The following is a 14,131-nucleotide window of genomic DNA, read 5'->3' on the forward strand; positions in this document are numbered from 1 at the left end:
GTAGAAACCCCTGCTCTGATACCATGAAAATTATATCAGAGAAGGTGATTTTATTTTTATTATCAAACCTCAAAGGCCAATCAAGAGAATAAATACAAGAGGAAATTGAAAACTAATAAAAAACAAATAACCCAACTTCTATCGGTTTAAGCTACTGGATAATCGTAAGGAAATAAATAAAAAATAAGGCTATAAATTTGATTTTGAATCCAATAAATATGTGGTAAATGGTTTGAAACCAAGACTTTATGCAATCCATGTATAACAATAAAGTTTGAGACTAGGAGTCTTTAGGGATGTTTTTCGTTTGAAATCATAAAATGGTTTGAAACCAGGACTTTATGCAATCCATGTATAACAATAAATCGTATTTGATTGTTTAACATACTTGCAAACTGGATTGGATTTCAATTGCAAATAATAACGATTCACTTTTGGAATAGGTTCAGGCCTATAACATAAAAATTAACTTTTGGAACTGGATTTCAACTAACCAATAAGAGATTTAAATTGCAATCCTCTCGACAATCATCGTCTCCTTTTTGTTATTATTTCCATCTACATTTTCAGCTTCCATCTAATGACATGTCTGCAACAGTAAACTTTGATGATGATCAGAGATAGGCAAAATCAACAAAACGGGAAACAATAATGAAAGAATAGTGAATTTAAAGAGAAACATAAGCAGAATCACTACATAAATACATAAATTCAATGAAATTGATCAAATCACTGACCTGAAACTGACACACCTTTAAACCCCCTTTGAAAGAGCAAACCTTAAAGTTCAAAGAACAACTAAATTAAAACAATAGAAGACATTAAAATCACACGGTTTATAGTTTATTCAAGATTAAAGTCAAAATTAGGGTTCAAAATAAGTTACTTGAGGGAAGAATTGACGAAAATTCACATTAGTATTTGCTGGTGTGTAGTCGCCACTGCTCTCGCCGCTTAAGCACACAACCACCGCGACGTACAACCTCTTTTGAAACTTCCATCGCCAGATGAGTGATGACTGCCAAGCTTCAATCTCTGTGAAATCGGATATTTTAAGAGAGAGAGTGTGTGTGTGTGTGTTTTTTGAATTTTGAATACGAGATATAGTTAGCTGATGGAATGGGAAGCGGGAATTCTAGGTTTAGATTTTGAGGTTTAAGATTTTATGCTTAAGATACATGTACAATATGCTTATTTGTATTGTACCTATTAAATTTAAGAGTTTTTAGGTGAAATTACCCTTTTGCCCATCCTATATGTATTTTAATGTAGTATAGATATATACTAGTAGGTGTGTCCGCGTGTTGCGGCGGGGAGGCAACGCTTTGACTAATAGTAAATCATGATACGCAAATCTTGTACAACATGTAATCTAAATGATGTAGCAAGTATGAATTACAAGTTTCAGGCCAAAAGACCTAATAATGTTCAACGGATTAGTTGCAAAACTAATTTGTAACTAAAACAAACAAAATAACTAACTAAAGTCATGACCTGCATAACCAATTTAACTAAACAATGCTACCTAGAGACCCGTTTTTAATAAAGAAATAAAAACTTCATATAGTCTTTACAATGCTACTAAACAATGCTACCTAGAGACCCAATCTGTTTATGACCCGTTTAACTTATTCATATAAAGGTATAATCTTTACACTCAATCTAATTTCAATCAAAAGCTTCATGAGATTAACCTGAGAAGCGTCTCTATGAAGTTCAGTTCCAAACTTTCATCCTTCCGCGGATCAAGATCCAACGACCCCTGGATTATCAACAAAGATGTAACCGGAGTGTATTTAGTTTCATATCTTGTGAACAAATCATATAAGCATGTAATTCAAACGGGTCATGTCATGTTATGGTTTGACTTTTAGTGGGTCAAACTGTTAGAATAAAGAAGTATAAGAAAAAAAAAGTTGTTCCATTCAGGGGCACCTAAAAAAATGCTAAAAACAGTTCGAACGGGTCATAAGTACCCATAGTGCATTTTTAATTCATAAAGCCATCTACATCATCCGAAAAGTTCGAATAATATGATTTCGAAAAAGTTTGCCAAAAAGTATATTTGGTCGGTATGGGTTTGGTTCGTTATCCTACCAGCATTTGTCATAGAAAAATTTATTCGTTATAGTTTACGATACGAAACATGAGAAAATAAATAACACAATAATGTTGTTCCAATAACTATGAAATTGTGTTATTTGTAGTAAGATTAATATATGATTAATATATGATGATTAACACAATTTAGGTTTTGGTATTTGACTGAAACATACATCTATATTGCTGGTAAAAAGTATCTGTTGTGACTAAAAAGTAATCTATTTTTTTATTTTAATAACTAAGCAGAAATAATAAATGAAAGTTATACTTAGGAACATACAACTACAAAATAAATTGTTGGTGGTTAATGCACATATAGGCCTGCCTGTAAACGAACCGAATAAATAAGAACAGGGTTGTTTGCTCATTTAAATTGAACTAAAGAAACAATCAAACAGGAACAACTAAACGAACATGGATTTGTTGTTCGTGTTCGTGTTCGTTTGTTAAGAAAATGGACGTGTGTATGTGTGTTCGTTTATGTACGTTCGATTAACAACATAAATGAACGGTTCACGAATGCAGACGAACTATCATAATTGAACATAGATGAACAAACATAAACAGGCATAACTGAGTGAAACAAATTACACGTAGACGAGAACATCAATTACTTTTTTACTTATGAGCTTCTACATAAATCCTCAATATCACCAAATTCATAATTATTTAACGTGTATGGATTCAATATGACAAATACGAACATAAAAGAGTAGAGAGTTTACTTATGATAGTCAAATGATTTCAGTTTTAACTTCAAATTAGACAACAAATATTTCTTATTTTGTAACAAACGGCAACACGACGCAACCACATAAAAATATATTAATATAAATTCATTTTTGGGATGATAAAGATAAACAAATTAATGTCGAAAATGAAGTTTGACTTATATAGAGTTGGCTAAAAGTGCCATATTTCTGCTCATTAGTATCATTATTACCTCAGACACTCTACTCTTTATGGCGCCTTACAGGAATTAGATCACTCTTTTGTCTCTCCGACTCTGAATTCACAAGGAATCCATCGATATGTTTTGTACAATATTCCTTCAACAGTGAAACAAGATGTTTAAAATTCAACAAAACAGTCAAACTTGTATAAAAAACTGAAAGAAAAAAATATAAACTTTGTAAATTGCTAACCCGGTAAGCTTCTGGCCTTTCAGCGTCTTCATTTTCATACAATACCATATATTCCATATCCGTTAATGTGCAAGTCGTGTCAGGTAATAGTTTGGCCATATCTGTACACCTAATCACAACAACCAAATAATCTTTATGAAACCAATTCACAACACAATACCAACATAAAAGAGTACATAGTTGACCTTTGAAAGTCAAACGATTTCGGTTCCAACTTTAAACATCTTGTCGGTTCCAAACAGAACATCATTCATGAAGCGTTCTTCGGGAAGTTCGTTCATTTAAATTCGCTTATTTTCGTTCGTTTACGTATAATTATGTTTGTTAGTTTTCATTTATTTTAGTTCGTCCGTTTACGTTTTATGTTTCTTAGTTTACATTTATTTAAGTTCGCTCGTTTGCATTTATTTAAGTTTGTTAGTTTACATATATTAATTAAAATTTTGAAGGAACCATGATTCAAACATAAATACACTAAATTTTCATAAAACTCAATACTCATTTTGCTAACAGTAACGTACACAAATATAAATAAAGGTAAGTAATAAACAAAAATATTACCTGGGCTGATGAACACCTCTGGATCATAGAAGAGGCAAAGGGCAACAGAATCACATTTCAAGAGGTCTAATTACATTTGACTGTAACACCATTTACAGAAGGTTATTATTTTAAAAAAATTACTATAAAACCGAAAAAAAAATCATCACACTCTACACAAATTTTTTAAACTCACTTCACCCAAATTGATCGTCCGCTTTACCTACAAAATCCTTTAGCATTCTCTAGTTACAACCAAAATATAAAAAGGTTCCAATATTTTCAAGATTCCAGCAATCACAACAATTCCAATGTTTCAGCACTCTCAAGTCATGACCGAACCCGAAGAAGTTGAACACAATGTCGTTCCCGACACCCAACTGAACCCCTAAGAGAAAATAAAATAATGTGAAGACAAGTACAAAAAGAAGACGATGAACCATTCGATAATTACGCTTAGTACACGGTGGAAATTCGTCGAGGAGGACGCTTTAGAACACGCTTGAGCTGATACATTGGAGGATCCAAAATAATATATATATATATTGCTTTATGTTTATACTAATTTTCGGTATTATTTATAAATATTTTGTTGTGTATTCAAATTATTTTTATTTATAATATTCATAAATATATTGGCTAGGATTTACAAAAGGAATCGTGTTTTTTTTAATACATTGCAAATAAATTTCACATGAGGTTACAACGTGTGGTGTATCGGCAACGCCATCAAAGTTAAGCGTTTTATACAATACTCCAACAAGTGATACCAACGACAATAATGTTTACAAGTTGGTTAATGGTAGATGCTTTGCGAAATATAAGCATGTGTTTCCACATATAGGTGCTTGGGACATGTGAGGCGTTATCCAAAACGGTGAATGAGATTAGGGGCTCGGATGCATATTGTAACATTTACCTACATGCGAAGGAAGAGTCTAAGAATGAAGAAGGGAAGAACTCGTAGAACCACAACACCATCTCAATGTAAAGATGTCATGTCAGCAAACTATATATTTCGGTGTAATAAATAAATCAAAAAGTAAGTGTCACAATCTTAAAATGGTTGATTTATTAATTATTTAACAAAAACATGACAAAATCATTAACCGTTTATTACATATTCGAGTCAGAAGTCTCTCTCAAACTAAGAACATAATAGATCCGATCAAACCCTAAATCGATTTAATACAGCTGATTATACAAAAGAAAAACACATTCGTACAAATTGGATTGAACACGATAAAGATTTCTGATCAAGATTTTGATCAAGAAATGAAAACAAAAGAACAAGAGATGAAGAACCATATCTTCATAGCAGATCCCTCTTGATTTAAACTAGTTGTTGCTTTACTTAGTGAGTTTATAGTATGGTTTAGGTTTAAATAATAATCATTTAAATATTTATAATCTAAACATATAGAGAGACAAAATAGAAAGTTTTTAAAGTTCATCAAATACACAATCATTTGTGACTTTGTGTCAACCTTTGATATGCATATATTATTAATGGAAAAATCCCAAAATATCTAATTAATATAGAAATATTCCATTTTTGTTCTTATAAATAAAAATTTTCAAAAATGTCTCGTATAAACACGTCTTTTACGACATATTCGGTCATCTTTCATGACACGCATGACCATCAAATACGTCTTTCACGGCCTATTAACCATCCATATAACTTCATACGTATGTTAGTAATTAAGTATGTTTGGTACACGTATAATAATAATAATAGACGTAGACGATGAGAAGTTAAATCCTACATCCAAACACTTGGTTTGAGATCTCGAGGTTAATAACTTAGAAGACGAATAAATGTGACAGATTGTCACGTAATCACGAACACATCAAAACCAAATCGTACGGCTGTGAGGAAACCAAGAGCCAAAATAAATAAATAATATTCAATAATAATATTGGCTGGGCTGACACATTACTGTCTAGTCGTCCCCTCGTGTCCCCCACATTACTGTCTCTGATTGGACACATGATGAGCTAACAAACCCTACCCATGCTACATCGTACATGCATCATATTTACATTTTTCATAAATAATATCCATATCAAATCTTCATTTTCTTGCTTCAAGACTATTATTTTTTGACTAGCTAAAGTTTGAGCGTCCACAACGTACAAGAGGTATGACTGTATGAGGTTTGAATCTACGTGACAGATGGCAGACGAGGTGGGAAACAAACATCTAGTCGGCCTGATTTTTTAATAAAGTGATCTAGTCGGTATTTGTTCATGATCTAGTCGGCCCTCTTGTTTGATAACGTTTTTTCCATTCTTCATTTGATACGATCTAGTCGTCCCACATAATTAACCAGTCGGCCTGGGTTTTTAAAAACTTGATCTAGTCGGCGTTTTCATGATCTAGTCGGTATGTTCACGATCTAGTCAGTTAGACATAAACATGAATGCAGTCGTCGGGTCGAGTGCTTTGTTGGCGCTTACATTGGCTTCACGAACCCGTCGTCACGTCAACTTTATGAACACGTGTTCGTTTTTTATTGACTATACGAACTAGTCGTCTTAAATGATTAAAAACCCGCCGCGTCATTTTTGTAATGGACATTTTGGATTATTTTTTTTAAATAGTGGACAAATTTGGAAAGTCATTTTTTAAAATGAATATAATGAGAATTTTCCCTTCTTCAGTGCTTATAAATAAAAAGTCAGAATTTAATATAAAATTTGCTATGTCCGACCAGTAAATGTTGTTTTTAGTTAGTAGAATTACTTTTTTATTTTATCAATACGTAATTCACTTCTTGTCTCTTTTACTTCTTTCTTTGAATTTTATGAGGTAACATAATATAAAAAAAACGCACACACAATAATTATGTAGGTATTGTACTAGGAAGTATTAATAAGATAACAAGAAAAAATGATATAATAAGAAAAAAAATCATCCAAGCTTGTGAAATCCATGAGCTCCCTTGGTCATAAATTGTACTAGCAAGTATTAATGTGATAGTAAAAGTTTTATTTTTCTTATAATTATATATATATATGATAACGTGAAGACAACTATAAATATATAAATTAGAGCGTAATAGTTACAAGTCACATACTATACAAGTTTTCAAAGTAATTCAATATGTTGTAATGTGAAATATTTATCCCATATATTGATGTTTATGGTCATGGAATTAGATGATAATGCTACTTTAGGCTTATAAAAATCGTTGCAAACTACAGTTTGGTTACATCAAATTTACGAGATTTTTTTTTTGTGTTTACCACACACTTCAAACATCTAATTCTATCACATATGTTTATTTATAATTTCTTAATAATACTTAAGACGTTAAATAAAATACATATGCCTTCTATATAATAAACTCGAAGATATTTAGAAAATATGTTATTAGTTATAAGATTAGCTATTAAATTTGTCATTTTATTCCTGAGGAGCTTAGATTAAATACGGATTTCGTCCTTATGGTATATACATATATTATGTGTTAGGGTTTGTGATACTGGATTTGTTTTTAGATTGATGAATTTGATGTGCTTTTACTTCTTTATCTGTTGAAGATGAAATACATAGAGGGGATGCCGTTGTTAGATGTTGCAGGTAAATTTGATGGGTTGACGTTTGCAATGGTATAACTTATGGTGTTCAAACTTGAAGATGTGAGTTTGTATATACATGGATTGATTTTTGTTAATTAAGTTTTGTTTGTTTGTTTGTTTGGATATGTTCAACGGTCACATCATAACGAGAATGATTCGGAAATTACTACCCAAGCAGGTAGCATTTTCATCTGTATCGAGGGGAGAGCCGATGTACCTACCGATCACAAGCCCTCAACCCCCCCTTTCCGCATCGATACCGTCTTAATCTACGAAGAGGGAATTAAGTATGCAAGAAACCGAAATAACGAACCGGAACAAAAAAAAACGACGATTTGATTTTGTGTTTCATTGAACACCAAACTTTCGGTTTGGTTTTCATTTTTAATATTTAATGTTATGTAATTTTGAGATTTTCATTTTTTATTTTTAATGTTATGTAATTTATAAGAACTTTTTAAATAATATAACCCAAATATTTTAGTCAAAATGTATAATAGTCAATTGATTATTAATTAACAAAAAGATTAATGAATTTGAGAAAAAATGTTTATAATTAATTTCATATTAAATTTATTTAGTTAATGTTTAAAGCAGGGGTTCCACGATGCGTTAGCTGATAACGCATCGCTGCTACCCTATGTTATGTTAACACATCGTAGGTGTTCGCTAACATGTCGCCGGCGACGAGATACGTTTATGTTGCTAACATAGGGTAGTAGCGATGCGTTATCAGCTAACGCATCGTGGAACCCCTGCTTTAAACATTAACGCATCGCTGCTACCCTATGTTAACAACATAATGCATCGTCAACGCTATGTTATGTCAACACATCGTCGGTTTTCGCTAACTTGTCGCCGACGACGAGATACCAAAGGGACAAAGTTAGAAACTTAAATTTAGATGGACAAAATTAGAACCACATTCTATAAATGAGCTATTTTAGGAATTTTCCCAAACAAATATGTTCTCTAATATATCACTATTTATCTTTTTCTTTGTTTAATCCTCTTGTTGATTTATTCTTGTTATGATCTGGTATTGTTGGTATGTTTTTTTTATCATTAAAAACATAATCATCACCTCAACCTGAGAAACAAAATAGAGTATCCTTTATTCTTATGAACCCACCTAGAATGATATTTGACTAACTTGACAACCAATGTAAGTAACCTCTACACTGTTCATACTCTTTAAATAATATAAACACATAAATGAATCTGTTAACATTTTATCCGAATTGAAAAAATTTGATTATACAAAAATGAAGTCATAAAAACTTGAAGGTATAAGCCAACCCATGTCTATATGATTATATTGAAATTGGATCAGAAATAGTGGATCTCAATGGGTGAAAGAAAAAGAACATGTGCGTAAACTTAAGATTGACACTTTATGACACATACATGTTTACACAAGATGAAACGACAAAGTATTAAACAAGTTCAGGTTTGAGATTTAACATGTTTCGTATCTTAAACGGGTTGAATTCCGCCTCTCATCGCGGTTCAAGTTTTCAACCAGCAACAAGTTTTAGTCTGCTGCCGATTCAAGATGACGAGGTGATTGTTAGTTCTCACTTCTCCACCACGATTCTTCTCCGCCGCCCACCACGATTCTTAACATACCAACAGGTTCAAAAGGTTATTTAATTCAGATTTTGTTTTTGTTTTTTTAAACGGCAGATATGATAAATCAAAAGAATTTGGATTTAATTCAGATTTTGTGTATACTTGTTTATGAAACCAGTAACTTTGATTGGGTTTTCAACCAATAACTTTGTTAATTACTTTGTTTATGAATTTTGATTGGGATTTTGTGGATCTTAATAACTTTGTTCATATGAATTTCAAGTTTTCAACTAACTACAATATCAAAACATATCATTTTGAATTCAATTTTGTTACGATTTGGTCATCCATATACATTCTTTGTTTCATTTTACTAAAATCTAAAATCCGAGTCACACAAGGAGTTGATTTCAAGTTTTCAACCAACTACAATATCAAAATATGTCATTTTGAATTCAATTTTGTTACGATTTGATCATCCATATACGTTCTTTGTTTCATTATACTAAAATCTTAAATCTGAGTCACACAAGGAGGTGATAGAATGAGTATTATGATGTTAGGTCGATATGGGATTAATAATGAAAATTATTAGTTCATGTACAAGTGTCGTATTAGGTAATATTCAATCCGGTCATCCGATACATACATACATACATACATACATGTTTACCCGAGTTCTACCTCAAAATTTTTTATTTTTATTTTCGTTTGCCATTGGATAATAAAGTAATCTAATAATCCACTGACTTTTTAGCTCTTATATTTTAATTTATTGGGTAATAAAACTATATAAAAATTTGTACAATAAACATGTACAAGGGAATTCTAATGGTTATTTTTTTAACAAGCTAACATATATACTTAATCCACTTGTTTGAAGTGCTTGAATGAACTAGATCCTGGTTAGAGCTTGTAGAACTATGAAAAGAGAGGTTAGACACACTCTACTATCTCATTGATTTACTAAATTAATCATCTATTCATCAAGAACCATGTCTAGTCTAAGATCCAAGATCAGAAACCAAACCTATAACCTAAAGATTATATTCACCAATTCTAAAGCGCATGCTTATACTCTATAATTGACACGATCACAAGAATAGACAATTAAACAACAAAGTAAAACAATCGTAAACATCATAATCAATAATAACACAAATTTATTAAAACCAAACAAGTCTTGTAGATCAAGCAACAAAAAATGTCATCAAAAGTCAAACATATTAAAATTCATTTGTATGTGGTCTAGCCTAACATAGTAAGAAACACATAAATCAACAGATAATAAAATGTGTGTGTGTTTGCGTGTCGAGAAAAGAAAGATAGAACCCGTGTAATGAGTTCAATCTCTTCTCTAAAACCCTTCTAAAATTGTGTTAGAAGGTTAAACAACCGATCCCCTTCTTTAAACCTATCAAATTATTATAAACCTTATATTCAGATTCCGACCGCATTAATATGATCTAAGAGACCCGTATTACCGCTATTTCTTCAGACTTCGTCGGTCATTATGATACCATAACTTTTACAACTTAGAACATAATTTAACATCATTCAATTTAAATTATTTTCTATGTTCATACTAAATTTTTTAATGTAAACATAAATATAATTGTAAGAATATATCATATATCTTAACTTACATAAAACACTATATACATTAAAAGTTATAAAACTTCAATTTCAACACAAACATAAAAAGTAACTAATATTAACTCCCAATAACTAAAAAGTAACTAAAGTTAAATCAAACTCCAATTTCAAAATGTTACATCAAACTACAAGTAACAAAAGTCAAGTGTGAATAGTAGGATTTATATTCCGGAAAAGTACATAGTACTCCAACGTAATTAAGTCAAGACCAAAGCCAAAGCCAAAGCCAGAGCCAAGCCAAGCCAACCCCATTAGCCGACTCATTAACACACTATAAATATACCCATTGAAAAGAATACCCAAATAAATAAACCCAAAAATAATCAGGTTTGAGAGTAATGCTACTGCTGCTGCTTCATCTTCATCACCTCTGAACACAAGAACACACCACAGACTTAGCTAGCCTTTAATACCCACCCACCCACCAACCTCTCCTGTGCTTTCATTTCATTTCATATATATCACATCTTTTTTAATATTTAATACCCATTTTCAGTTTTTTTTATTAATTTTTCACATCAAGTTCTTGTTTTTCCATGGTTCTTGTCGCTCCAGATCTATAAAGTTTGCAACTTTATTTGTTTTTATTTGTGGGTTTGGTTTCTTTTAGCGTGAAAACATGAGTAAAGAAGAGTTTGTCAAGATTCAGGTACAAATTTCATTCATTTTGTTCATTTTTCATTAAATTCTTAATGTGTGTGAAAAAACTCAAAAAGGTATGTTTTTTTTTATTAATTTGTGTGTGGTTGTTTGTTAATGGCTTCCTTTAATGCTTTGCGTGTACTGTAATGTGAACTTGAAGATCTTTGAATATGCTTTTGACATTTTCTTGATTTTCAACTCATTTAATGTTTACATTAAAGTGAACAAATTATTAATCAAAAAAATTAATTTTTTTTAATAAAGATTTGTGGGTATTTGTTGTTGAATACAATGGTGTTTGATTCTTGAATCTTGAATCTTTTTGCATGCAGACTTGTTCATTGAAGGTGAACATCCACTGTGATGGGTGTAAGAGGAAAGTGAAGAAAATTCTCCAGAAAGTTGAAGGTAATGAGTTTAAATTGGTTAAAGATTGAATCTTTATGTTGAATCTGAGATGGGTTTTGTGTAAAAATGATAACTTGATGTGTTGGGTATATTGTTGAACAGGGGTTTACACTATTAAGATAGATCCAGAAAAGAGCAAGGTTACAGTGTCTGGTGTTGTTGATCCAGATGCACTTATCAAGAAACTTGCAAAAAGTGGTAAACTTGCTGAGATTTGGGGTGGTGGTAGTGGTGGTGGTGGTGGTGGTGGTTCTAAGGCTAATCCACAGATTAATAATCAGTTAAAGGGGTTGCAGATTGATGGTGGTAAAGGCAATGGTGGTGGAAATAACAAGAATCAAGGGCAGAAAGGAAATAATAATAATAATATTAATAATAATAATAATAATAATAATGGTAACAAGAATAATGGAAATGGTAATGGGAATGGTGGTGGTGGTGGTAATAATAATAATAATAATCAGCAGCAGCAGCAGGGTAAAGGTAATCAAGGGGGTGGGCCAACAGCACAACAGCTGCAGCAATTACAGCAGATGAAGGGGTTTCAAGATCTGAAGAATCATCCACAGTTTAAGGATATGAAGATGCCTACATTTGTTGGTGGTGGTGGTGGTGGGAAGAATGTGGTTAAGGGTGTGAAGGTGGTGGATGAGGATGATAGGAGTGAGGATGATTATGAGGATGATGATGATGATTTTGATGATGATGAGTATGATGATGATGGGAGTGAGGATGATTATGATGATGTGCCTGTGAAGAAGCCTGTGGTGGTTGGTGGTGGTGGTCAGATGGCTAATATGATGCCTCAGGTTATGAAGAGTGGTCAGATTCCGGCTCAGTTTATGAAGGGTGGTGGCGGGCAGATGCCGCCGCAGTTTATGAAAGGTGGGCAGGTGCCGCCACAGTTTATGAAGGGCGGGCAGATGCCGCAGCAGTTTATGAAGGGCGGGCAGATGCCGCCTCAGGGTATGAAGGGTAGTGGTCCTCAGAATGGGAATAATGGTGGAAATGGTGGGAAGAAAGGCGGTGGTGGTGGTGGTAATGTTCCTGTACAGGTGAATGGTGGTGGTAAGAAAGGCGGTGGTGGCGGTGGCGGTGGGAATCAGAATCAGAGTGGTGGGCCGGGGAAGAATGGCGGCAAAAATGGCGGTGGGGGTCCCGCGGATGGTCAAAATAAAAATGGTGGCGGTCAAAATAAGAACGGTGGTGTCGGCGGCGGCGGTGGTGGTCAAAATAAGAATGGTGGTGGTGGTGGTGGTGGTATGAACATGAATAATGGGAATGGAGGCAAGAAAGGTGGGATGAATGATGGTGGGATGGAAGGCATGCCAAACATGATGATGGGCATGATGAATGGTGTTGGGGGTAATGGGGGCCTCGTGGGAAGCATGCCTATGGCTGGTCAAATGGGTCAACCTCGGGTCGGTCAAATGGGTCAAGCCATGGGTCATATGGGTAATATGCACGCGGTTCAAGGACTTCCGGCCGGGGCGGCAATGAATGGCGTTGGTGGTGGCGGTGGTAATTTTCAAGGTGGTGGGCCCAAAGCCATGGCGGGCAACCCTTATTACCAACAACAATTAATGGCGGCTGCAATGATGAACCAACAACAAGTGAATGTCGGTGGTGGTGAAAGGTTTCACCCGATGATGTATGCTCGTCCACCACCCGCGGTCAACTATATGCAACCACAAATGTATCAACCCTATCCACCGTACCCATACCCGCACCCGCAACAGGGTGACCCTATCACACACTACTTTAGTGATGAAAACACCTCAAGTTGTAGCATGATGTGAGAAACCACCATCGGACCGGGTGGCGGTTCGTGGTGGTGGGATGGTGGCTCAAGGACTCAAACCACTAGCAAGACCAAGAGATGTTTTGTTTAGTTTTAGTGTGTCTCTTTTTATCATTTCTAGTTTTTACTTGATCCTAAAGGATTAGGTGTTTTTTTTTTAAATTATGATTATAGGGGAGTAATATATAGATGATAATATATTATCAAAAGACTAGGGGAAGAATGAGATGTTAGTGACTAGTGAGTGATGATGGTCATGGTGGTGGTTTTTGAGCTTGATGTTTATATGTGTTCATATGTTGATGAAAAGAGAAATAATATGAAAGAGATTTGGGGTTTTTTATGAAACAAAAGCAATATCCCCCCATTTCTTCCCCCAAATTCTATGTTTATCATGCTTTTAAAATCACCTTATAAAGGATTTGAAATATTTACATTATAATTACTTTAAAAGATTAGTACTATTTATTTTAATACATATATTTTTTAATTAGATTAATCCTTTGATATTATTAATGAAAATTAAATTTACTAAGTATTTCATGATTACCAAAACTATGGAAGTCAGTGATTGTAAACTCACAAAGTCACAATCCTTAAATTTATACATGTCCCTATCTTTAAATATGAAAAGAATGTAAACTTAATACTTTTTTTTTATTTTATATTTATAAGT

The 14,131-nt window shown here is 33.2% G+C and overlaps 1 protein-coding gene and 1 long non-coding RNA gene across 4 annotated transcripts; one reads left to right on the forward strand and one right to left on the reverse strand.

Moving 5' to 3' along the window:
• Nucleotides 1-2,896: 2,896 nt before the first annotated feature.
• On the reverse strand, nt 2,897-3,879 carry LOC143552457 (uncharacterized). Its single transcript, XR_013138660.1, has 3 exons — nt 3,810-3,879; nt 3,249-3,357; nt 2,897-3,152 (listed from the first exon to the last, which is right to left on the reverse strand). It is a non-coding gene; the product is annotated as an uncharacterized LOC143552457 (long non-coding RNA).
• Nucleotides 3,880-10,628: 6,749 nt separating this feature from the next.
• On the forward strand, nt 10,629-13,807 carry LOC143552479 (uncharacterized). 3 transcript variants are annotated; one of them, XM_077042691.1, is made up of 4 exons: nt 10,629-11,253; nt 11,579-11,654; nt 11,757-12,547; nt 12,578-13,807. In XM_077042691.1, the coding sequence occupies exons 1-4, from the start codon at nt 11,224-11,226 to the stop codon at nt 13,451-13,453; spliced, it is 1,773 nt and encodes a 590-aa protein (XP_076898806.1). In that variant the 5' UTR covers nt 10,629-11,223; the 3' UTR covers nt 13,454-13,807. The 3 variants fall into 3 exon arrangements, with proteins under 3 accessions (XP_076898806.1, XP_076898807.1, XP_076898804.1); XM_077042692.1 differs by having other exon boundaries at nt 12,608-13,807; XM_077042689.1 differs by having other exon boundaries at nt 11,757-13,807.
• The last annotated feature ends 324 nt before the right edge of the window (nt 13,808-14,131 follow it).

Source organism: Bidens hawaiensis, unplaced genomic scaffold, assembly GCF_021521415.1.
Source record: "Bidens hawaiensis isolate Kalapana, Puna unplaced genomic scaffold, B.hawaiensis_p1.1 tig00016935_1, whole genome shotgun sequence".
Classification (NCBI taxonomy): Eukaryota; Viridiplantae; Streptophyta; class Magnoliopsida; order Asterales; family Asteraceae; genus Bidens; species Bidens hawaiensis.